This window comes from Tetrao urogallus (genome assembly GCF_951394365.1).
Source record: "Tetrao urogallus genome assembly, chromosome: Z".
In the NCBI taxonomy this organism is placed as follows: Eukaryota; Metazoa; Chordata; class Aves; order Galliformes; family Phasianidae; genus Tetrao; species Tetrao urogallus.
The window spans coordinates 48186359-48214027 of record NC_136816.1 but is presented as its reverse complement, the minus strand read 5'-3'; the positions used below and the strand labels follow the sequence as shown (position 1 = coordinate 48214027).

The window sequence follows — 27669 nt, the reverse complement described above, 5'->3', positions numbered from 1 at the left end:
TAATTTATTTATGTGAAAACTCAAAAGTTGGTATTCACAAAACCTTTGTATGGTAGTTAACAATCAACTTATCAATACACATTTAAAAACCACAAATAGCTTTACACAGCTTTATATGGTGCCAGCAATAGCAAAGCAGTCTACAGTATTTGTATATTTAACTACATATGAACAAATTATGCAACCAGGTAATCTTTGTACAGTGCTCTAGCGTATAAAAATATTTCTTATTACAAGGGTTGCTCATGTTCCTCAACATTAGAAGAATGAAATCTAAGTGTTTTAGCTGCTCCCTCTACTGCAGATCTGCAAGAACCTAGCTCAAGGTGATCACTGGAGTCTATAATTTTGTACCTAGAAAAACTAGATCAATCTAGCACCTACTTAGAGCAGTTCTCAGTGGCACCTGAGAACAAACTTATTTCACATCTATACTGCTGTCCCTGCCCTTGTGTGTAAAGTGAAATTTCCAAAAGTGATAAAGTTTCATTTCATTTCCTTACCCTACTCCCAGACCTCAGGATCATTCTGAGTGATAGAACTGCTGAGTGTCTCTGGAAATGCCATTTAAAAAATGGGTCTAAGCAGCAAATTCAAACTCACTGTCATGTGTTTTTAAGTTTCACTTTCCTGAGGAGCTTTTGTGAGAACACCAGAAACAACAGAAATTCAATGATTTCTAGATGCATTACAATCCCTTCCACTGTAAGTGGTAAATAATTTCTTCTAACGCTGAATTGGTCGTGCTTTTTACAAACAATATTTACAAGGAATAAACCAAGTAAACGTTGCTGTCTTTTCTTTTTTTCTCTCTTAAGGTAAAGGTTCTACACTGAGTTCTATTGCCTTTTTGCCTTCTAAGATAGTATCATCCTTGTCTTCTGATAGCTACAGATGCTTTAGAGTGTAGTAAGCTGGGTCTGTGCATTTTGTTTCCACTGGTCTGCCTTGCCCTTTAATGTACAAAGCTGTAAGACTGTAAAACTTTGTATATCAAAGCAACAACAATAAGATGCAACATATAGTACTAAACTAACACATCTATATAGTTTTCAGTGTCAAACCGATGAAAAACGAACAGTGCAGCAAAACTGGTCATGTGGTGTTTGGTCTAGAGAAAGCCAGAGAAGTACAGGCAGTACAGAAAACAAAGTAATAAAAACTGCATCTTCCTGGTGCAATCTGTGAGCCCTGAGATACAATCCCTCACAGGTCTCTCCCTGAGGAAGACCATTTCTGCAAAACTGCTATAGTAATCCAAATGTCATTTACACAGACTTGGTCCCTAGTAATTCCCCTTGCTGGTAGCAGGGCAATCAGCAGCATATTCTCTTTGTCCAGTTGGTAGAATTATTTTGCAGATGAGTAAACTCAGGGCACAAATACCTCATTCTCCCTCCCTCTACATGAGCCCCTCCATACACCACTAGCTCTGATATTCAAATGAATTTCAACCAGTTTTGGTCTCATTAGAAGTAAACAGTAAAGTAATAAAAGACACTGCATGGAAAAAAACAAACAAACAAACAAACAAGCAAACATTAGCTTCTTGTGCAAGAAAAGGACTTTAATTAGACAACACACATGTTGTTACATCTGCAATGTATCTGTGTCTTTCTGTAGTCTTTGGTATTACTAGAAGTAAATGGTAAAGTAGTAAAAGACACTGCATAGAAAAACAAACAAACAAACATTATCTTCTTGTGCAAGAAAAGCACTTCAATTAGACAACACATGTTGTTACATCTGCACTGTATCTGTGTCTTTCTGTAGCTATATGTAAACTTTGTATTTTTAACTTCAGAACAATGCTGCTTTTTGTGAGTGCTGTCACAGTAGTCCTTCATCACCCATCTAAAGAAACTGCAGACTGAGGGAGAATTTGAACAATGGTTTTGAAAGTCCAAAAAACAAAGGTAGCAATGACAGAGAAATACCAGAGTACAGTGAGGACAGAAGATAGACTGGAAGGGAAAAATAAAAACAAAACAACAACAACAAAAAAAACAACTATGAATGGGAGATTAAAAACTGCCCTCTGTCTCATTTGATTTCACTACATCTGTTAAGGGCCACTTCCCCAGAAAAGCTTATGACTTATACAGCCAGTTTGTGGGAAGCAATGAGCACTAGTCTGTGTCTTTACAGAGTCACTCTGCCTGCCACAGGCACTGACTCTGAGGTGACACACCTCACTCTCGCCTGGAATTCACCCTGCACACATAACAACAAACAAAGAATCATGTTCTCAGAGTTAGAATGGGACTCAGCAGCATCTGGAAAATGTTTATTAACACACACAGTCCAGGTATATTTCAGACGAAAAGAAATAAAGTGAAGGTATTAGGCAGATGATTGAGAGGTATGGCCATAGGCACAGTACAACTATTACAGAACTTCTGTAATTTTCAGCTAACAGCAGCAGATTGAAGAAGATAAAGTATTAACAATGACAATGAGTCTCTTGGAGAGGAATAGATACTAAGAAAAAAGTTGGACTGTGAAACCAGTCATGGCATAATGTGGTACTGCAATGCAAACAAGACAAAACAAACAAACAACAACAACAAAACAATAAAATAGCTGTGTGTTTTTAACTTCTTCAATTTTATCACTCAAACAGCGGGAATCAGTGGATTCTATTTTTCCAGCCACAAGTTAGATAGCTACACTGTTTGATTCACTTGTACTTACGAACGAAGTAGGTTTGTGTCTTGTGTTTTGAATTTGTGTTGAGTAACTGTGTCCACATACATTTAAGATCTGTGCATACATGGCACATAATAATAATATGTCCTCTGCGCAGAAGAGGCATAGCTCTGTTGAAGAGTTACCAAAGGGGCACCACAAAAATGTTCTAAGGGATGGAACACCTCTCCTATGAGGAAAGAGCTGGGGCTGTTCAGACTGAAGAAGAGAAGGCCCCAGGTTGAACTGATAGCAGCCTTTCACTATCTAAAGGGGAATATGGGAGCTGCAGAAAAAAATAGGGTAAGATTCTTCAGCAGGGACCCTGTGGTGATAGGACACAGGGAAATAGTTTCAAGCTTAAAGAGTATTGATTTATGTTAGGTATAAGGAAGAAACATTTCTTCCTTATATTGTGTTGAAGCACTGGAACAGGTTGCTCAGACATGTGGTGGATACTTCATCACTGAAGACTTTCAAGGTCAGGCTGGACAAAGCTCTGAGGAGCCTAATTGAGTTGTGGATTCACTCCCCTGTGTTCATTGCAGGGGAGCTGGACTAGAAGACCTGTAAAGGTCCCTTCCAACTCTGTGGACTCTATGATTCTATGATAATACTATAAACATAAGAATATTGATCAGAAAAGTGGATGTGAAAGGTTATTAGGAAAATATAACTCTAAATCCTACCATAGTGTATTAGGAGAGCAATTCAATTTCCTTAATGAAGTGACTGGAATACTGGATTGCATCGTTTGCAAAAAATCATTTAAGTACAATTGACTGAAAAAATCAATGCTGATTTTTTTTTTCAACAACTCAAAATAATATTTATGAAACGTTTGCAGTTGCCAGTCTTCAACACCTCAATATTTCACTTTTGAAGAGATTGTTTTTCCTGTTCTAAAGCAATCAGGGGCTTTCTAGAACTTTAGAGAGAAGACATGAAAAAAAAAAATTCTGTAAGCTCTTTTTCTCTTATCCTTTAAAGCTACTCTTATTCTTTAGTAAGTGATTCCTCTTTGGCAGCTTATACACAGACTTAATTAACTTTCTTTCAACATTATATACACTACAGTAATTTAAAAAAAAAAAATTATCCTAAGAAGAATATCATGTTATGAAATATAACAGGAATCAAAGAATAGTAAAACTCTAAAATTTCTAACAAAAATTTCTCCTATGCTCACTACACTTCACAGAAATACTCTGCGCAGATGTATTTTTCCAGATTCTATGGAAGTTTAGCATTTTCTAATAAAACTTCTGTGACTTCTCTCCAAAGGTAAAACAATCTGTTACAACAACCTTGAATTCTAAACTTCAGCTTCACTTTTTGACAGAAGGAAGTTGTTACCATCTAGTGGAAATGTCCTTCTGGCTGCACAGACCCTTTCACCTTTTTATAGAAGTTAATTGAGGAGCTCTCTGGAATAGAGAAGAATCCAAGGCTGGAGTCAGAGATCATTTACAGAATATTTTCTGTTAAAAGAAGATACAACCTCTCACTGGTAGACACAAACATGTAAAAAGATCTTCCCAGTTCATATTTTTGGGTATCTCTCAGCTAGTGCTGGAGCTGATCTTTCCACTTGCAAGGTTTTGTGCAGATTCACCAGCACCAAACGGCTACTCTCTTCTGTGCAATACAATTTCTTAGTAATGTAGTTATCTGCAACTGCAGCCATCTTCTGCAGAATGCACACAGGATTATTTATTTCCTTTTTCTGAGAGGAAGACCTGTGCATTATGCTTTGAGCTTGATGGCTGAGAATAAAAGTCTATTTTTACCCTCACAGATGTCAGCATACAACTGGAAAATTTACAAGTCAAAAGATATTCTTCCTAATTTACAGAATATTAAAATTAAAATCTATAAAAACAGCTTCAGTACACATGCAGGTTCATAAATCTGAATGCATACTTACAGCCAGTACAATTGAACAAGGACTTGGTAAAAGCTATAATCAAGAGCCATGTTTGTAACCGACATACATCTATAGATGAATTACTACTGAATTAAAATTCAGTTCTAGTTTCTTTTAATATACTGATAATTTCATCTTTTGTGGTCCATGCTACGATCCTTTTCTTTCATTAGCACTTCAATTTACAGAGATTTCCACAGTACAGTATTTTGCAAGTAAGAGGGACCTGAATCTGTCACTACGATACTTTCCATATCAACTAACAGTTATTTCTGTCAGAGGCAAAATTTAAAAACAAGAACTATTTAACATTTTATCATACTCAACTCATCATTGGAATTGGTGTGTTTCACTTGTTTATCTTCCCACAAGTGAAATAGAGAAAGTTCTTTCAAGCCCCAGGCTTTAGTTTCTCCACCTCAGAGAATTACAACTTACTATAATTCTTCTTCACATGTGGCAGTTTTCCATCAGCGGTGTTTGACATAACTTGCAAGGGTTGAGCGGCAGGAAGGTATGACAATTGCAGAGGAGATTTAAGAGGACAAGACAGGGTTATCTGAGGCTCAGGATGAAGCTCCAAAACATGGCGTGCACAAGCATGCTGGTTTTTAGAATGGCTTTGTGGCAGAGTAGACATGAAGAGAAACAGACAGAACTAGGGACATGCTAGGGACAATAGGACTTCTCCACTCTCCTGGTGGGGAAAGGTAGCCCTTGTTCATAAGTAGAGAGGGAGCTGTGTGATATGGGCATGGGTAGAATGTTTTCAAATTGCTGATTAAGCCCATAATCTGTTTTATTTGTTTTTCAGGTATTTACTGGAGCAGATGAAAAGCTGTTCCACCTTTCAAACTACTGGTAAGCTTAGCATTCCAGTAAGGCATCTTAATTAATTTCTGCACAGAACTTGCCATGTGATCACTGAAAGTTTCAAAGCCCTCATCCACTTCCATGTTTAGCAAGAAAATTATTTTTCTTTTGTGAGAAAAGAATTCAAAACAACCATAGGAAAAAATGGAAAAGAAAAAAAAAAAAGATACTGGTCCTAAACAGAATTCCAGACAAAGTCAGCAGTTTGACTATTAACTGCAAGGAACAATTTTATAAAACAAATGCTGCCCATCATCATTCAAGATAACAGTTCAAAAACTGAGTGTTTCACAGAGCTATGAATACCATCTAGTTAGTGTGATCACAGATGAAAGAACAGATATGAGTAGGCACATTTGTGGAAACGCGGTTTCTTTATTCTCATTACCTCTCCTGCATTTCTAAAATGTATCCTGTGATAAAAAAAAGTCTTTCATATTGACTACTTTGCTCCTTATCTCACATTCAGATCCAAACAAATGTGGTTATATATCAACTAATTTCACTGGAACCAATCAGGATGCAAGAAACAATATTCCCATCACATGAATACCATTATTTTCTATGAGAGCCACTCATGGCTCAGGGTGGAAATTGTCACATTCCCTTATGAGCACAAATGATGCGTTCAAAAGCAAATAGTTTTCATATGGAAATTGGAAGAGTAACCAGATTTGGCAGCAACAAGAAAATCAGATGAGAAAGTATCTGCAAGATGCAAAAGCTCCCAGTGCCTTAAGAAGCCAAAACTGAAATGTATTTTAGATTATGGAGGACAACAACAAGTCTTGGTACAGATAGGTAGACAAAAACACCTCACAGCTCCAGGACAGGTGAAGAAGCAGGCAGCAGCACTAATCTTCCCACTACTCAAGAGTCAGCTAGGAGGTATGCACAGGATAACAAAAGTAGTCTTCCAGCAGGCCTTCAGGTCCTAACATTAACAGCAATTCTTTTAAATTACAAAAGATATTTCAGACATTCTTCCTTCTTCAAAAGCCAACAGCTTTTCAAAAGCCTTACAGCTAAAACCTTAAACAACCGTATAAGCAGTCTTCTCTTATTGTCACAAGTATCACAACAGTAAGAAAAAACAGTATGGACTGTTTAGAAGATACACTTCACTGATTAAACGACAGCAACGTTGGGTCAGTAGATTAAAAAAACCCAAACATTTAATTTGAGAGTACTGATAAATGACAGACCAACTACATAATAAGAGTTAGCTGGAATTTGAAAGCCAAATGCAGACTTATAAACAGATGTTCAAATAGCAGTATGTAATAAATGTAAGTTTAATCTAGATCAAATATCGCTGCTGCTGAACTCTTGACTTATCCTTTGAAATAAGCCATTGAAAACACTTGAGAAGGATTGAATGAGAATACTACAATGTGTTTTATATAATTAAGCTATACTTAGTTGCCAAAGTAAACTTCACATTGATAATGTCTGCAAAGTTGATGACCATCTGTCATGTTATACTGGTGTTTGAATAAAGCATGAGTCATAAATCCAGGCAAATATTAAAAGCTATTGTGGGTTTTCTCAAGTGCCTGATAGTATTTTCTTTCCATGTTTAAGTAAAAATGACTAAATGATACACAGAGATCTGTGTATCTGTGATTTTTTTTATTTTTTTATTTTTCCAAACCCATCAGTGGTTCAGCCACTTGGTTTTGGATATTTCCAAGCCATGATAAATGGCTTCATGATAAATTTCTTTTCATTCCAGAGCCTTTCCAGTCAAGACCAAGTTGCAAAGGACTGAAAAGGACTGGGCAGTGGACACACAAGCTCCTGTATTTGTTGCAAGCAAGGAGTCCATGTGAGACCCTGTGGGAGTTATGCACACACGTTTTGATTGCTCTTTTTACTCTCACTTTCCTCTTTTTAATAAGTTAACTCCAGTTGTTGCCTAATTTTTTAAATGGCTTTATTTAAGAAACTTACCTTAAGTTTTGGCATATCTATGTTATAATGGCCAGCCAGCATTCTCCATCAATTGATATTAACAGTTGTTACCTGTTAACAACCAGGGAAGTGAATCAGACATTGCATGGAGATGACAGTTCTGAAACCTTGTTGGGACTATTCAGAAGAGCTATATACCACAAAGGTACAACAGACTCGGAAAATTCTGTCAAATTCAATCAGTTACTTTGTTACTATTATCTTGAACTAGTTAAAAAGTGCTGAAGAACATTTGGGAAGAAAAGTGAATTTAAAGCCTGCCATTTACAATTTGCAAGCTTGTCAGTGTTCTTTTGTCACACTGCTGGTTTTTATCTACTGTTAAATATTTCAGGGAGGAAGTTTTAGTATTGCATATCTGCTCAACTAGATTCTGTATAGGACTGTTCCCAAATACAATACAGCAATCATCCTTTTTATTTTTTTATTTTTTTATTTTTTTCCTAAAAGCAGAAAAGACTTTTCTTCAGATGAAACAATACCGGTTACATTGCACTATTGCAACTACACTCTAGAAATAGCACTATCCCACTACTGTGTATTGGAGATCCTAAAACAGTTTCATCTGCCTGGAGTAAGGTTTGGTATCTCTTTAATGATCTAAATCCACAGAATCATAAAATTATAGAATAGCTTGGGTTGGAAAGGATCTCGAAGACCATCTAGTTCCAACTCTAAGGATTCTATGATTCTAAAACCAAAAAACAAAAATGGCTTCTATATATAAGCAGTGTATTTGTGTTGGAAAACTACACTATATTATAAAAATACACACATGCCATTGCTCAAGTTTTGCCAACATGTGAAATTTTGAGCAATCGTGCTGGTACACATGCAGCTTGAATGTCATTTGCATGCAAACAGCAGTACATTTGCAGAGCAACATTTTAATCTGAGACCTAGCTCATTTCAGAAAATTTCTTTGCAATGGTTTAGGGATACTTCTGGACAGAGGATGACAAAATGCTCAAAAAAACAGGACTACATCAATGAACCCTGTGGCAAGTTCAAGTGACCAATCAAAGAAGCAAGCAACTTTCATTATTTCAGAAGCTTTCAGTAACTGATTAATTGGTCTAATTTCTCCTGAAGGTCAGCCTCTAGAAATGTCATGTATAAAAACGTACAGCAGGCATGTCCAACCTGCAGCCCAGCACAGCTCATCCTGTGGCTGCCCTTTGCCTTGTGCCACCATGATGGTTGCTCCACACTACTGAGTGGCCCAGCCCACTCCAAGCATGCACTTGTCTCTCAGCAACAACATAACATTGGTGGGCTAAAAAGATTGTTTCAGCTGAAAACAGGACATAGAGAGGGTGCAGATGCATTGTTAACTCCACCCCTTGCACCTGCCACACATCCTCAGTCGCATTAAAACCTGCAAGTACTATACATTATGTGCAATTATGCTGAGTAAAGCGCAATGATTGCTGATAATACTATTTCAACTTACTTATGCTGTCTCACAAGAGAACAGAACTCAAAAAAAAAACAAAAATCTTGGAGGATTTTGAAGGAAGGGTGTTCAATGAAAGATGAACACATGAGTACTTTCTTTTGTGTTAAACAATATGGCTCTATGCTTAATTTGTAAGGAAATGGCATCAGTTTTCAAAGGTTGAAAAGACATCATATGGCAAAACATGCTGCCCAATTGGAAGAATTTCATGAAATGTTTTTTAAAGTCAAAATAGCGAAACCAGAAAAAGTCTGTCACCTCAAAAAATTTTTTTTAAACTCAAAAGAACTCATTTACAAATATGAGTAGTAAATTTGATTGCAAAAACACAATGCATTGTTACATTATTAAGCAATGCATGGGAAGTGTCGGAGATATTATTTGTTCTGATTAAGAAAAAAATAATGAATTTTTTGAAAACCAGTTTGATTCACCAGACTATAGCCAGACGAACTGAAGAAATGGGAAAAACTGTCAAAAGAAGTTTGGAGAGGAAAGCTGCTAATTTTGAATTTTGTGCTGTGGTGATAGATGAAAGTACTGATGCTACAGATGTGGCTCAACTAGTCACTTTTACTGGAGATACTGCTAACAAATATAGCATCACTGAAGAAATGGCTTTTCGGTGCCATTAAAAGACATAACTAAATCTCTTGATTTGTACGAAGCAGTAAAAACTACAATAAAGTGATTTTCTTTAACTTCTGTCAACATATCTGGTACAGCTATTGATGGCATTGTGGCAAGGGTTAGTAAGAAAGAATGACTTATAAAATTAATGGAAGATAATGCTATTGTTTCAGGCAGCTCACATTTGATTAAACATCACTGCATTGCGCATCATGAAATTTATGTGCAAAAGCTTTAAACACTGATAATGTCATGCAAATTGTCACCAAAGCTGTAAATTTCATAAAGTAAAATTAACAGAACCATTACGAATTCCAGGAGTTCCTTAAAAGTATAGATGTTGATTATAAGGACATAACTTGCTTTTCTGAAGTAAGGTGGCTAAGTTGGGGTAAAATGCTAAAAAGATTTTATGAATGAAATCAAGTAATTTATAGAATCAAAAGTAAAAATTGTGTCAGAACATAAAGATGAAAAGCACTTTTGGTGGATTTGACCAGTCATTTAAGAGTGAAACAAGTGTCTTCAAGATGAAAATCAACTTATGTATGCTATGTTTCAGACCATAACAGTGTTCAAAATCAAACTTAAATTATAGCAGGCTCAAGTTATGACAAATAATTTTATGCATCCTGATACACTGTCTAAACACAGTCCTGTGAACACCAAAGATACGCAGCTTCTCTTTCCAGTTTCAAGATTGTAAGAAAAAATCTTTTTTTTGCTATATTTGCAACTCCATTTTTAGTCAGCATAAATACATAAACTGCAAATTTTCAAATGAAATGTGAAGAATTGCAATCATATCATGTCTCTTTACTAGACTTTTATAAAACCTATCTCACAGAGAAAAATATCCTTCGCTTCACAATCACGCCTTATTTGTGTCATGGCGTTTTTGGTTTTTTTTTGGCACTACATACATTCATGAACAAGTACTTTCAAGGATGAAGCACGAGAAGAGTAAAATTTCATCAAAAATCTATAAGAACACCTTGAAAACTCACTAAGAAATGCAATCCCTTCTATTGAACCAGATTGATACATAAGTTTCACAAATACAAGTTGAAATATCACACTTTTTTTTGTTTGTTTGCTTTTGATCTTTTCTTATATTCTACTAAGAATATATTTTAAAATCAGATCAGTTTTGTTACTTATACACATTAACACTATTATATATTTTATATGCAACCTGACACAATTCCTTTTCACTTGATGCAGACTGGACAAGTCAAAAGGTTGGACATTCATGATGTACAGCCTTGTTATACTGCAAGTAGGATAATCAACTGCAACAATGTACACTACGTAAAATATGCCTTTGGAAGGAACTTACTGCAGTGCTGTCATTCGTTCCTTTAAATCTGAATGATGCACATCCACAACAGAAAAATAGTCAGTAAATTAGACCAGATTAGAGCCCTGTGTGGATGAGCAAGAAACTCATGGATAAACTAAAAGGAAAGGAGGTCCACAAAATGTGGAAAATGGGCCTGTCTGCCTGGGAAGAATACAGGAATATTGCCAAGGTCTGCATGAATGCAGTGAGGAAGGCTAAGGCCCTCTTCGGCAAAGGAGGTAAAGGATAACAAAAAAGGCTTTTTTAAGTATGTCAACAGTAGATGACTAGGGAAAATATGGGTCCCCTACTAAATGACATGTGCCTTGGTAACAGGGCATGCTGAGAAGGTGGAGATTCTGAATTCCTTCTTTTCTTTATTCTTTAATGCTAACACTAGCCCTCAGGAATGACAGATCCTGGAGGTAAGAGAGAGTCTGAGGAAAGAAAGATTTCCCATTGGTCAAAGATCTGGTAAGAGAGTGTCTAGCTAAAATCAATTCACACAAATCCATGGGCCCCAATGGAATATACACATAAGCGCTGAGAGAACTGGCAGAGGTGATTGGTGAACCACTCTCTACTATCTTTGAAAGGTTTTGGTGAACAGGAGAGGTGCCTAAAGACTGGAAGATAGCCAATGTCAATCTAGTCATCAAAGAGAGCAAGAAGTAGGATCCAGAAAACTACAAGCCAGTCTCACCTCCGTTCCTGGAAAGGTGATGGAACAACTTGTTCTGGGTACTCTCTCCAAGCAATTGGAAGAGAAAAAATTTTATCAGGAATAGCCAACATGGATTCACCAAGGGGAAATCATGCTTGACCAACCTGGTAGCCTTCTACGATGTCATCACGAGCTGTGTAGATGAGGGGGAGCAGTGAATATTGTCTACTTCAGAGAAGCATTTGATACCATCTCCCACAACATCCTTGTTATGAAACTTAGAAAGTGTGGGATAGATAAATAGATAGTGAAGTGGATTGAGAACTGGCTGACTGGCAGAGCTTAGAGGGTTGTTCAGCCTGGGGAAAAGAAGACTGAGGAGGGCTCTAATTAATGTTTTCAAATATCTAATGGGAGGTGAGAGGAAAATGGATGAGATCTGGCTCTTCTTGGTGGTGCACAGCAATAGGACAAGGAAGAATGGCCTAAAAATTGAACATAGGAAATTTTGTTACTAAGAAGTGGAAGAACTTCCTTATGGTAAGGGGGATAGAGCACCAGAAGAGGTTGCCCAGAAAGGCTGTGAAGTCTTCTTCTATGGAGATATTCAGTCTCCTTCCATGGAGATACTCAAGATCTGTCTGGATGCCTGCCTGCGTGCCCTCTTGTGGGGTACCTGCTTTAGAAGGGGTGCTAGACTCAATCTCTTGAGGTCCATTCCAACATCTGCGTACCCTCTGTGTGATGATTAGTGAAATTAACAAAGCACTAACTAATGCCTTAACTGTTCATTGCTGCTTCTACTTGAATAAACAATAAAATTTATGATAGTGATTGAATGGAAAAAATATTCACCACAAAACAAGGTGCTTTCTACAAAAATTTCTCCTTTTCATCATCTTGTAATAAAGGCTTTTTTTTTTTTTTTTTTTTTTTTTTAAATCAAAATAGAGCAATAGCAAAAATGTATCATGTTCTTTTTTAGCTTATTAATATAGGTCACTCTGAAAGTAACACCTCCTATTCATTTCCAGGGAAATTAAAATAGATACAAAGATTATTTCATAGAGAAAGTACTCAGCTACAAAACATGTTTTTCCACACAATCACCACCATTAGCATCACATCTGCACCAGCAGAGGTGATGCAGTGTTTCACCCCCCAACACTTCCCTGTGCTCACATTCACTATTGGACTCCATGAACTGATGAATGCCACTGGGTGCAATTTTTTTTTCGACATGGAGGAATCAATTACACACCTTTGCTTCATATGCATTTCCAAGTCAGATGTCGTTCTGTCACACTACCCCTCTGCTGCCATCTGTCACAAGGCAGTAAAATGTAACCAAACGTTGGTGGGAAGGTTCAATCTCTACTGCCATAGCACCCATGTTTGCCTCTGACATTATGGGCCAACATAATCGCCTTTATTCCACTGTCTGAGGAAAGCAGCTTGAAACATTAAAAAAATAAAAATAAAATAAAGAAAACTTTATCAACTGTACTACATCTGAAGAACTGACCATAAACAACACCATCAAACTGAGATTTTTATTACAAGAGCAAGTTCTATTTCAACTGCTTACGGCTGCAAATGGAGAATACTGTTTGAATGCATGTCTCAGCTGGATCCTGTCTGTCACTGAGCAACCACACCCTCCACCATGAATCCAAACAGAGAAGAAAGACAAGGGGGGAGAGTGAGAACGGGGATAAGGGGGGGCAGGGCATGGAGCTGAAATGGCATACCAAAGACCAAGAAGGTTCAGCAGAAGAGACCAGAATAAAATTCTGGCATTCTGATGTGAATGCGAAGTTTTCACTGAATCGCAGAATCATACAGTCATGAAAGTTGGAAAAGACCTCCAAGATCATCCAGTCCAACTGTCCACCCTGCACACCTCCAGTGACAGTGACTCTACCAGCTCCTTGGACAGCCTGTTTCAGCACCTGACCACTCTTTCAGAGAATAAATTTTTTCCTAAAATCCAACCTGAATCTCCCCTGGTGCAACTTGAGGCCACTCCCTCTAGCCCTATTGCTAGTTACAGAGGCCAATACCCACCTCACCACAATCCTTTCAGACAAGGTCTCTCTTGAGCCTCCTCTTCTTAAGTGTAAACAATCCTATTTGCTCCAAGGCTGTAGCGTTTCCTGGAGTTGTTGAGGCCAAAGTGCAGGACTTGGCACTTTGTCTTATTAAACTTCATCCTACTGACCTTAGCTCATCTATCCAGCCTGTCCAGATTCCTAGGTTACATTCAGATTCATTTAGATAATCAATAAAGATATAAAATATGGCTAGCCTCAGTACTGACCCCTGGGAAACACGAGGCTCATGACGAACGGCTGAGTGAACTGGAATTGTTTAGTCTTGGAGAAGAGGACACTCATGTCAGACCTTACAGCTCATTACAACTACATGAAAGAACGATCTATCTGAAAGAAGATTGTAGCAAGGTGGGCATTGGCTTCTCTCAAGTAACTACTGATGAGAGGCAATGGCCTTAATTTGCACCAGGCAAGTTCAGGTTACATATTACAAAAAAATTAATCTCAGAAAGGGTGGTATAGGAATGGGCTACCTAGAGAGATGGGTATTGCATTTTGGTCACAACAACCCCAGGCAATCCTACAGACTTGGGGAGGAGTGGCTAGAAAGCTGCCTGATGGAAAGGGACCTTGATGTACTGATGAACAGTCGGCTGAATATGGGCCAGCAGCGTGCTCAAGAAAGCTAGTGGCATCCTGGCTTGTATCAGGAATGGTGTGGTGAGCAGGACTAGGGAAGTAATCCTGCCCCTGTGCTTGGCACTGCTGAGGCCTCACCTTGAGTATGGTGTTCGGCTTTGGGCACCTCAGTATAAAGAGGACAGTGAGGTGCTGGAGCAGGTCCGAAGAAGGGCAACTAGGCTTGTGAAGGGCTTAGAGAATATGCTCTACAAGCAGAGACTGAAGGAACTGGGGCTGAGGGGAGACCTTATTGCCCTCTTTCAATATCTGAAAGTTGCTTACAGTGAGAGCAGGTTGGTCTCTTCTCACTGGTGACAGGTGATAGGATGAGGGCAAATGGCCTCAACTTGCATTAAGGTGAGTTTAGGTTGGATATCAGGAAAAACGTCTTTACAGAAAGGGTTGTTAAGTACTGGAAAAAGCTCCCCAGGGAGGTGGTTGAGTCACCATCCATTGCTGTGTTTGAAAACCGTTTGGATGTGATGCTCAGGGACATGATTTAGTGGAGGGTTGTTAGAGCTGGTAGTATGGTTAGGCTGTGGTTGGATTTGATGATCTTTAAGGTCTTTTCCAACCTGAGCTATTCTATGATTCTATGACTCTCTGGTGGAGTAACTATCCCTGGCAGTTTTCAAGAAGAGGGTAGATGTAGCTCTGAGAGGTATTGTTTAGTAGTATAGTGGTGATGAATCAATAGTTGGACAATATGATTTAGTAGTCTAACCTTAATGATTTTGTGATTCTGTGAAAAGATGATCAACTCTCTTACAATTTACAATGCAGGCCATGCTCCATTAATTCAAGTACAAGGTTAAATACAATGCTTGTAAATATCTCAGTGGCCTGAAATGAAATTTGCCTTGGAAGTGTAGGTGGCAGAGAAATGCAGACACAGAAATAACATGCTAATGCCATTTATAATCCAGGTAGAAACAGATCAGATACATCTCAATCTAGTCTACTGTGCAAGCTAAGTTCAAACTTATAAAAAAATTTAAGCATACACCTTAAAAAAAATCATTCTAGTTTCCCAACCTCCACTGAACCTCAAGGCAGAAATTGTTACCAAAGTCAGTTGTAGAAACCTCATTCATAAGTATGCCATCTCACAGATACTCATAGAAAAATTACATCATTACAATTTTTACATCTGCGTGAGAATCCATGTTTATCATGTACAGAATAGATCAGAATATCATCTTCTAATTGTATTCTGGGAGCAAGGGGGTAGGAAAAAATAGCTAAAACAAAGCAAGTAGTCTGTATATATACGCTTCCTGTTCACTGGCATCAAAGAGGCCTGCAGCAATAGGAACCAAATGAAGGAACACATTACCATGGTGAAGATCACATTATATCACTGCTAAAGAAGCTTCTTGTTCAAGAGAATATTATGGAAATATGGAATAAAAACCACCAAATCCCTCTGAAAAAGTCAGTATTTGCACACATCTATGGCTAACTATACACTGAACTACCATTTGAACCCCTGCTTTTCCACATAAAGACACAAATATCCTGTTTTCTTTCTCTGTAGTTACACATGCAGCCCTGAAATGAATTTTGTATTTGACGCCTCAAATGCAAATCTCACTGTGTAAATGTAAAGCAATTTACAAAATATTTGCTGCTGATTAAAAACAGAGGCATAACAATACTCATAATCCCACAAAAATATTCAGACCTTACTTTATGCTGGGGGAGAGGTGGGCTTAATGCATCTTTCAAGAATTTTCAGTTACAAAACTTCTGGGATGTTTGTATTTCAACTGGATTTTGATTCTAAATTTTCCCTATAAAACATGGCTGAAATATGTAACTCTCTATACAGACATTTTTAGTGCCATCTCCTGGTTGTAAGAAAAAACTGAAAAATCATATATTAAATCATACATAAAGCTTGCCCGTGCTTTCCTTGCTGCATGTGGCAAAACTCTTCGGATGCTATTGACAAGAGTAAGATGTCATGGTGAAAACAGATGTCATAAAGTTGTTGATAAATACAGCTCATCACCTTGTGCTGGCTTTCCCCAATCTGCAAGAGTAATATTTTGTCTATGGAAATTATAATATATGAGCTACATTTGAGTGTACTCTTTCAATATATTGCTGTATTTTAGATAGCTTGTATCAATTTTAAAACATAATGTCCAAGCACACAAAGCACAGAATAAAAATTAAAAGCTGAGTATAAAGTGACCTCTTAATGCAGATTTGTTAAGTGTTGGCAAAATGCCTAATACTCTTGAGGGATTTTACCATTTCTGGGTATATCAGATCTTTCTGGTGTCAAGCCTAATACTCTCCAGGGAATTTTTGTAAGTTGCCTTGGGCCTTTATAACAGCCCCAATATACATGTTGGTATCACTAGTTATTTACATTTTGTTGAATATTTTGTCATCAGAACAAAGTTTTGAACACTTATAATAAAAACTCTAAAAGTACACAGTCAGTTCACTGTAAATTACTGCCTTCTATTCTTAATTTTCAAGAGTTTTCTGAACATCATTTATTTTCAGGAGTTGACACATGACTGAAACGTTAGATGGAAAAATAAAATAAATTAAGCTGAAACAACCACTCCAAAGGAATGTCTTGCAACAGGCATCCACCAATTTTTACATTAAATAGACCTTTTGTTTGGGTTTTGTCACGCCTTTTATAGCATATACAAGGCCTAGATTACAATCTCTTCATCCAATGCTTAGAACTAATTCTAGAATTAAGCTCAGAGAGTCCCATGTTCTCATCTACCCCATTGGAAAGTCTTGAACAGGACAGAGAAATCCATCAAGACCCTTCTCTGTTTGATCAAGAACGAATGTTATCAACAGTTGTCAGAGCTGTAATTAATGACTTCTTTGCCTTGATGGGTTGTATGCTCCTTTTCAAACATGTCAAGTCCACTGAAGTGTATGCAGGCCGGAAAATCTGTCAAATTGGATATAATTAAGATCATTATCACTTAATCACTTTGCTGTACCTAAACATTGTCAATAAGTAGGCTTAAAAACTGCTGAAAATTGATTTTTTAAATACAAGTTAAAAAGAAAATAAGACCTGAATCAAGCTTTCTTTGTAAGGAACTGCACAGAATGCTGATGAACAACTTGTTTTCAGGCTGTGCCAAGTGACACATAAAAACAACAGTACTACAGAGCAAAATAAGTGTGTAAAAAAGATTTAAAATGAGACTCAAGCTGCTTACTGATTAACACTTCTGCACATAACAGACTTCACAGACCTGGGTAGTTATTGTCCAGAAGTGAAACAAGGCTCTCTTAGACAATGGAGACAAATGATCCTTTCTAATCAGGTTTAACAGTTCTCACACAGCCTACCAGCATTAGAGGTGCTGTTCCTTCCATTGCCTATGAAAAAAGATAAAAAGACCCTCCCTCTCCATCCCCCTACTCCCCTCAAAAAATCTTCCTAGTTATAATACAGCCTCAAACACGTACTCACATGTTGAGCAGTTTTAATAGAGCAACCAGAATGGAACAAAAGGTGAGCTTAGTTTCCAAGTCTTGGACTCCCTTCATATGCTGTATCATCTGCTGCTAGAGACAACAGGGTAAGCAAGAAGATGGCTACAGCTCTCTTGACTAAGAGCTGCTCACAATTTCTAGAAAGTCTTGCAAAATATACTAGCTCAAACCACAAACAGATAAGTAAAGAAGACCAAAAGCCTTCCCCCTTCCTGTGTCCATCTGGTGCATCTCTGCTGTGTTACAAGCACAATGGCTGGAAGTGCAGCAGCTACACCACCTCCACAAACAGCACCTCAATAGCAATCACTGCAGAAACTTTCCATTGGACAAATTTGAGCTGCTTGAAGACTATAATATATTATCTAACATTACAGGAAAATCTGCTTTAAGCTTCAAATGAACTTCCATAAATACATAAATATGATCGCAGTGATTCAGACCAAGTCCCCAACTCCCCCAGCAGGACCCTACCCTCCACTGTCCCCAACTAGACAATGATGAGGGAAACAGCCCAGGTGTCCTCCACTACCTAAACTACCAGAATTATGTTTATTTTTAATACCTCTTGATGGACTTCAGGAAAATATGTTTGCATTCATATAGTAAGAGAGGGATACAGGTGTTGAACATGTTGGCCATCTGGAAAACACATGATGTCTTCTGAAATATTAGGGATGTTTATTACCATGTTAGTCACAATAGTCCTCAGGATGTGTCTGAACATCATCCAGCTCACATTCAAAAAAATATTGTCTGTACAAATGAGTGAATAAGAAAAGCAGTAAAGCTTATTTAGAGAAGATAAGCTAAGCAGTACATCTTCAAATACATAATGTGGCCTGGGTATCGCTACAGTTGTAATTTGAACCATTCTAAGATTAGAACTTCTTTTAAAATTTACCATAGTAATAGAACATTCTGTAGAAAGCTGGATTTCTTAAATTACATTATTTTTCAGTACAAGACATTTATCAAAAGATCTTCTGCACTGAAAAAGAGAAGCTGAAGACCAGTGTTATCACCTACTGGACTTCTATCTTCCTCTGCTGTTCTCACCTCTTTCTGCTTATTTTTCCCTGATGTCTTTACCAACTCTGTCACCAAGCAGCTTCTGTCAATAAAGATTTGCTTTGAAAGTCTGAGCAAATCTAATAAGTGTGAAACTGAATATTCACAAAAAGTGAATACACATATCAAATGAAATTAGAGACTGTAGATTTCCAGGGTCAATTATGTTTAATGTTATGCCTGAATTTTGCACCAAATTTCTGTGTCAAAATATCCCCTTTGGGAACATACACCAGTGTCTATTAAGACTTGCTTTTTTTCTTCATATAATAAAAATGTACAGTATGCTTTAGGTTCTCATCATGCAAAAAAGTGTAACATTTTCTCCTAATGTGATTTGAGGTGGCGCCCTTTCTAAAAATCATTGTCTGTCAAAGCTTTCAATCACTATAAAAGATAGTTCTCATGCAAATAAAAAATTCTCAGCCTCTTGCTGAGGGCATGTTGTGTTTACTGTAGATTATTATTGTCCTCTTAGTGCATACAATACCATCTCCTGTCCCAATAAACAAATAAATATATAAATAAATATCCACAGAAAACAAGGCACACGGTTGGACTGCTCTAAAATATTCTGTTCTTTCCTTCTTCTCTGTTGTGGTGCTGTTTATCCATTACTGAAAGAGAATAGGGAAGCTTAGAATTTTCTAAAACCACTAAGTCAGTCTGTTATGTATCTTGCTGCTTTTACTATCCCATTTGTTTAAAAAAAAAAGAGAGAAAAAATAATTAAAAAAACCCTCACACTTCTGAATTGTGCAAGCTTCTTTAAATCATCTTGAGACAATTGTAAGAGGAAAATCACTGACTTCTTCAGAAAAAGCTTTATTTTTTGTTTAAATAAAATGCCTATTGGAAGACATTCCCTCTATGTAACAGCCACTAGAAAGTGACAAAATATGAAAGAACTGCACAGGCACTTGTTAGAGAAACAGTTTTACAAGATTGATGGACTAATTTACAAGGTTGAAACAGCATATCAGGGATCAAAGACTTAAAAATTAACTGGATGTGGCTACGTGGATGAATCTTTTTTCTTCCATAGTGGATATACTTCTTCAACATTGTAAACAGTATTGTTAATAATTATGATTAATCCCAATCAATAGAAACATAGAATCTTAAGTCCACGGTATCTGAAGCTCATAGTATCTTCTTCCATGGTAACTATTTACATTTTATAGAATTTCTGCTATTCTACAAATTCTCAAAAATAAAATCACAACATATTCTCTCATTTACAAGTGTAATATTTTAACATCCATTTGATGAAGGGGAACAGGGTACATTTAAGGTCTATGCAGATCTCCTGTGTCGTCTGACTACAGAAGAAAAATACAGAATATGCTTTTGGAAGACAAGTATATCATCAGTCATTCTCTTTGTCTCCTTATCTCTTTTCCAGTGTGCCTCTCTTGCATTACAATTGTCACTACCTCTTGTCTTTTCAGTCACATATTTATTACAAGCAAACAGTGTTTACGTAGCAGTGTTAATTACAAACTTCCCCAGTGCCAGGCCTTCTGCTGGAATCTCTCTATTCAATATCCCACAAAACAGCAGACTGAATTAAATGTGTGACAGGAGAGTGGGCCAAGGAAGAAGGGTGGAAATGACAACTGTCAGGAACACCGTCGTTACACATAGTAGACCGAAATTCCCAAATACCAAAGACAGTAAACTAGGTGATACACTCTTTGCCATGTGATGATCTCTGCAAAGTATACAGCTGGTGGAGTAACTGTTACATTAGGCTATTTTAGAAATACAAGACAGAGATCCATGCTGTGATAAGTTTAAAAAATCACCTTGAACTGAGCTAGAATTAGGCTCTATCTGCAGACTGAGAGAAGTTCCTCTAAAGCTCATAGAGTAAAGAATCCACTTCCTCTCACTGCCAACAGCAGAAGCTTGAAGCCAAATGCTGTGAGGAATAGAGGAATACCCACCACCACCACCACCACAGCAAGCACCAGTCAGAGGTCCTCCAAGGAATGTATATATACACATTACGATTGGTCCGACTCAGCAGAACACTCAAGCGGGCAGTTAACTTTCAAGCCATTCTAAAATACTAATGGTTTCAAGTTTGTATGCCGTGCTGAAGTGGATGGACTTAATGAATTTTAATGCAAACAAAGTGAAGAAGGAAAATATGAGCTTTTTTTTAAGCAATCCACTTGGAATAAAAGAAGAAATCTGTCTCCTTTTCTGCATTTGCACTCAAATGAAAATCAAAACTTCTTTTGGTGTTTCAAAATATTTAATTATTTTCCATCCATGAAATCCTAATGTCTAATTACATTAAGTTCTCAAAGTAAGATATTCTAATTCCTCAAAAGTAGCAATTTCCAGCAAAGCCAGAATCAATAATTTCTGAAACCTTAAAGTTCTCTTTAATCTTTACTGACCCAGGAGCAGACAGGAAAGTAATTCCAGATAGACATGTAATTCTCTGATGTAAAAGCACTTACCCACTGAGGACCAGGCTACAAATCTTGTGAGAGATATGTTTCATTATTTTCTATAGCATACACAGTGGTTCCAAAAGACAAACTGCAAATGTGTGGTTAAGACATGCTCCAAAATGCTTTACAGCTTGCCTTGTCTAAGTACACGAAAGAACTATGACTACACTGCTGCTATCATGAGTAAGCAGTTGTTAGTCATGGAAGGAAAGCTGTGTTCATGTATCCAAGACAGAATATTTCTGACAGTACTCACAAAATTCTGTCTCTATAGAGCACAAAGTGACTATTTGGATCTGTTGAGTTACATTAGAAAAGCAAAGACTATGCTGTTTATAAGGAAACATAGGACAGCTTAGGGTGTATGAGCAACTGCTGTCAATTACAATGTTCCTAGCCATAATCAAGTGATGAATTACCTTAGTGAAAAATAGTGGAACATTCTGCTTCAATATCTCTTCTGTTGCAGTAAAAGAATGCTAAAGAAGAGACAGGATTTCATCAATTAAAATCAGTATAATCTAGATACATATAGTACTGCAGAAGAAATGTTATTACCTGTGCATAGGGAAAATATGTTTCCAAATTCCTGTTGTTTTGTCAGCAAAAACTGTGGGCCTGGACTTCCCATTTGTAACCACTTGTCTCCTGGGACTTAAAGCAGGAAGGTGAATTGTACTATTAATGATGAGGCTCTGAGGACCTACCCCTCCTGAAAGAGGTTCTCTTTGAATGTACATCGGCGAACATGTTTCCAATATCTGGGCTTGGGCTGCTGCTACCTGAAGATGGGTAGGGCATTTCTGCATGAACTTGGATAAGTGGGATCTCCTGCCACTGAGCAACACAGGTACATGAGGAATAACCTTGGTCAGTTGGCTCATACTGCATGACCTCCTGTTCATTTATAAGCAGTTAATGTAAACAAAGAGTATTTTTACAGACCCATAGCTATGACTGATATCAATCCAGAGTTAGTAAGTAATCCCTCATAAATGTCTGCATTAAAAAAAAAAAAAAAAGATGTAGTAAATTTCACCAAATAAAAGAGAGGTCTGCTAGGAGCTCATAACTCTGTGACGTCACTGGCTACAAGCAACAAAGTACAAGTGTTACAGGGCCAGTTAAGGAGAAAGAACAAAGCTAAGCAAAGGCTCACAACTTCAACACAAAGAGAACCTGCCTCTTCAAAAGCTGAAGACTGCAATAAGGTCAGCTACCTTCACATTAGCTAAACCAGCCATGAAATGAAGTGAATGCTAAGCAAGTGAAAGAATGCAGCCAGCACTGAAAAGACTCCCTTACAGACTGTGGTCACTATGATGAACAGGCTATCTCCTCTTTTCCTGTCACCTCTTTGGTCTGTTAATTAAAATAGTGTTGCAAAGCAAACACAGCAGGGCAGCATTATGTAGATGTAGACAAAAAAGGAAAGAGATGCCAGTTCACATTTTAAAGAATGTACACACAAGAAAATTGAGAGGGAAAAGCAAAACCACAGAAATGTCCCTGGCCCTTCCAGCTCTGGTGGGTATTCAAAAACATAACTACTGTTCCTGCAAAAGCGGATTTCCATTGTAAATCTGCAGATATGCTCTAACTTAGATGCCATCATTCAGCTGCAAATTTTCAAGAATATCTTCCAATTTATGCCAGTAATTTTGCAACTCTGACTTTCCACTAAGACGCTTTTCTTTATTTTACTTTTCCCATTACTTCATTCTTAGAAGACAAAACCATAAAGGGTTTAAGTGATCTTCTCAGCCATGAATTAACAAACGGCAGCATTAAAGAATCATAGAATCAGCAAGGTTGGAAAAGACCTCCAAGATCTAGTCCAACCATCCACCTACCACCAATATTTCCCTATAATCCATGTCTTTTAGTACAACATCTGAGCATTTCTTGAACACCTCAACTAGATCTAAACATTTCCTGGCCTAAAAAAGATCTGTAGAAAAAAAAGCTGCATCAGTGAAATCACTAGGCTAATATGTCACATAGATTGGGTAATATCACCCTAATTCAGATGAATAGTACATGCCCAACTTTAGTCACTGGGTTCATATGTTTAACATTAATGTACATGTTCTAGTAGTTTGTTGAATCATGGATACAGTGCCTAGTTAACTTGGGTAGATACACAAATTAAGTTGATAGGAATAAAACTGAGGTTCATCTTCAATTATGGTTTTCATTCACGTATACATTATGGTTTGAACTCAGCGTTACAACTTCTGTGCAGCAAATAATTGATCTGTAACTTTTATCTTCAGCACATGAGATTTTCAGCATTGAAGCTAGAAAAGTTATGACCAGTTATTCATGACTGAAGTTTGTGTGAAGTTTCATATTAAACTCTTCCCATGCACTGCCAAAAAAAAAAAAAAAAAAAAAAAAAAAAAAAAAAAAAAAAAAAGCATAACACCAAACATGCCTTTTGCAAAACAGCATTCATAGCACATCTCCAGAATAGAGTAGAAGTCATCTAAGCAACTGTAGAGGTACATACACATGGACAGATACTCACACACACATACACTACAGGTTAAACTCATCAGCAATGAAAGACCTATGTATATTACACTCAAAGGCAAAAGCACCACCCTGACTGACATTTTTTAAGAAGAGATACCCTATTGACACTGAAATGGTCATAAAATATGTATTCTATATATTATCTTACTTCGTTATATTTGTTTGTCCATAATAAAACTCATGTAGTGCACAAATTATATGCAGTATTATTAATTTTCATGCCTAGCTGAAGCACATATCACTCTTTTCAATTCAACTAAGGACAGGCAGAGCTGGATGTTCTGAAATTCTCAGTTTGTTTTAAAGGCAGAATGTACCATGCCCTAACACAGGTGAGTAGCTCCTTAGAAAAGGACACACAAAGGCAGCAGTTTCACTGGCAAAGCAATATGGCATGGCACTACAAATGGGGCTACAAAAAATGAACATTCTTGTCAATAATCCCTGCCTGCAAAAAGTACTAATATAATCAAAGAAATACATGACAAATGCATCAGCTTTATTAGGTAGAAGTGCCTTTGGTTTAATCAACAGAAGTACACACAGTTTACACAGACCTGCCAGCTCAGGTAAAATCCAGGTCAAAGCTGGTTGATCTCCCTGCTATTCTCCTCTGTACTCTATTTTACAGTGATGAAGACAGTTCTGTCTTTGCCTCACTTTTATCATTGTCTACTGCTGTTTTTCTACATTTGGAGAAAAGATTTCTGGGCCTCTAATTTCTTTCCTCAAGCCGCTAAGATATATTTTGAACCAAATGTTCTGCAAGTACACACAACTGCATTCAGTTTGTTCCTTTGGATGAAAGCAGAAACAAGTTATTTCTCCAGAATTCATTTTCATTTTCCTGATTCTATAATGAAGAAGTATAACATTATTTTAATGTGCAAACAAAGTATTAAAACATCTTGAAGAGAGTTACCTCCCCCATCTTTTCAAATGAGTACTTCACAGTAATGACAGTATTATTTGGTCACAAATGCCCTTTCATTGATTTCATTTGTTTCATACCAGCTTCCATTAAAATGCCATTCTCATATCAAAGCCAGCGGGGCCCAACTGATTCTAACCAAAACATTGGATATATCTGGAGGCGCATTAAAGCATATGTAACAAACTAAAACCAGTAGTTATGCTAGTTATGTTCTAAAAGTCTATCTGACCCTCACACCATAAATAGCTCCTGATTATAGCGACTTACATGACAATTTGAAATGCTGAATAAGACTGAAACTTACAATACAAGAATACCAAAGAATATTACAGTTGTGCGAGATGAATTATTTTGCTGTACCAAAGAAACACAAGCACTTGCTACCTTTCAGTGAGATATTTCCCTCCATCCGTGAGACAGTGCAGTGCTCTGTCTAACTCACAGTAATGTCAAAGGAAATATAATTAGGTTGATTGCTTCTGAGGTCTCCTTTTTTTAAGCTGACATTACTCAATGCTTTATTAATGTACCTCTATCAATAACAACATGACAACAAAGTTACACAACAATGATTTATAAATTCACTTTCAGAAAATCATGCAGTAAAATTTAAAGTCAGACTGAACCTCTGGAAAATGTGATCAGTAATCCTTCAAAAAGCAAAACAAAGAATTCACAAACCTGTGCCAGCAGCACGGTATGCCACACTGTCTGCTGCTTCAGTGCAATTTAGAAAGAGTTGACTTACCACTTCACCCACTGAAGTAGGAGGCAAACACCCTTCAGCTCCAGTAAGACCTGAGTCAGACTGCTCCAGAGGCCAGTTGAAGGACATGTAATGAATCTAGCTCAGGATACATGCAGTTATGTGACATTTATCAGGGCACTTTGCGCATTAGGTAGCAAGCACCATCCCTAAACAAAGAAGGCTGAAGGACCCTAACTTCAGCTCCACAGCAGCTGCCATGCACTGTGGGAGCAGACGCGGTCACCTCTCTTTGTACTCCTGGACTGTGTGCTGCAGGACTGTGCACACATCCTCAGCCCATCATGAACAAAGACAGCCTCTTCCCCACCCACCTGCCCCATCTCAGCACCAGTCCAGGGGAAAGCATCAGTGCCTCACTAACAGTCCTACAGAAACAGAGCCCTGGAGGCTCCCGTTGTTGCTGTGCCCTGCAGCTGTGTGCAACAAGCATGCACCCAGGTAGAGGTACCAGCCCCTGGCTTAATAACTAATTTTTGGAAAAGTGCGTGCACACCAAATGAAGTACTGGTATGATGACTGCTGCACAGGTGCTGCATAGGCACCTGGCTATAGCTCACAATCAAAACAACTGCAGTGATGGGTTTTCCTTTTCCTTCCCAAGGGAAGGAGTTTCAGCTGGAAAAAAAAAAAAAAAAGAATTGAACAGAGTTCTGGAAATTAAGGTTGGGACAACATGCAGATTAGGAATAACAGCTGCAGTAAAGGAAGATAATGTAGCTTCAAAACTTAAACTACAAATAAGCCTTCCACTCAATTTACACAGAATCTTTCTGACCCTCTATGCTACCTGCCATCTCAGAAAACATGCACGGCTATAGTAGGTGCCTCACAGAGTATCTACCGTTTTGGCAGCTCATGTTCTTTTCACAACACCCGTACTTTTGGACTACCACGAGGGGCTGATTTCCAAACCACAGTACCCTGATGATACTTCACTTTTGTTAAATGCGGGTGGTCAGCCAAGGAAAGCAAGGGGAGGGATGAACAGCCTGAGGGTTTTCTGGTTCTCTAAGATTAGCAGGAAGCCTTCTTGATAGAGCATCAATGAGCCAGGCATAAAAAAGCCAGAGGAAGTTCTCTACAGCACAGTAAGATGACCAGCCTCCAAACATGACTGAATTTCTCAGCGCTAGCATAATAAAATATACTAATTACTTATTGCTTGCATCACTGTAATTCCTGGGAAGATTAGTCACAGTAAGGAATGCCTTTGTGCAAGGAGCTGTACAAACACAGCACATAACGTAGCCACCGCTAGTTGCTGTGACTATCACCAGGAGGGCAGTCGCTATCAGGATGATGTATGTCCTCGTACAAGTGGGACCCAGCACTTTTACCACTCCACTAGAAAAACTTTCTCAGGTCTTTACGATGGTGATTAGAATCTCCTCAACTTTTTCTCCTTTAGAACTGAGGGCAGCAAGGCAGAACTATTGCAAGTGGCTGCTGCAGCACAACAGCATGAACTTCCCAAGGAGTGGCGTTACTCTCATTAGGATGAGCTACAGAGTTCAGGGAGCTGGTGGAGAAACCCAACACAACCTGACGGCAGCGAGCACCCGTCCGAGGCATGCTTTGCGAAGTGCCGCTGACAGCTGCAGCACCCTCACACATTGCGGTTTCTGTGAAACCCGACTCTTGCGCCTTGTACTCACGCCGCTGCCCCGCTCGCGTTGCCCATCATGACTTTGGACCCTCCAGGAGCGCGGCCGCAAATGCTGACACTGCAGCATCAGCAGCAGAGAAGGTGCGACTGCAAGCAGGACCCGGCACGGCACCGGCAGCGTCCCTGTGGGAGGCAGAGCCACAGGGCCAGAGCCACCTGCCCCGGTGTCCCGCTGCCACCACCACGCGCTTCTGCGGGCAGATGTCCCAGGAGACGGCCACCACCACCCGTACAACTCCCACACACCTCGCAGCTGAAACTTCAGCAGCTTCAAGCCGGGCGAAAAGCTGCCCCCGCGGACTCGGGAGAGGAGAGCACAGCTGAAAGCCGTGAGTGTCGTGGCTGTGATACCGGGGAGGCTGAGCTGCCCGGCCGCAGTGCTGCCCCTTGCTGTGCCGTGCCAGGCTGACGGCCGGCCCAGGGCCAGCTACCGCGGGGACCG

General features: G+C 38.4%; 1 protein-coding gene across 1 annotated transcript in view; it reads right to left on the bottom strand.

The window, feature by feature from the left end:
• Positions 1 to 22036, bottom strand: part of GLIS3 (GLIS family zinc finger 3) — a gene marked incomplete at its 3' end in the record, with an annotated part of 149267 nt that extends 127231 nt beyond the window's left edge. The window contains exon 1 of the mRNA XM_079548837.1: positions 21879 to 22036. Coding sequence (XP_079404963.1) covers positions 21879 to 21951 — 73 coding nt within the window. The 5' untranslated portion in view covers positions 21952 to 22036. The remainder of the gene's footprint in view (positions 1 to 21878) is intronic.
• Between the last annotated feature and the right edge of the window lie 5633 nt (positions 22037 to 27669).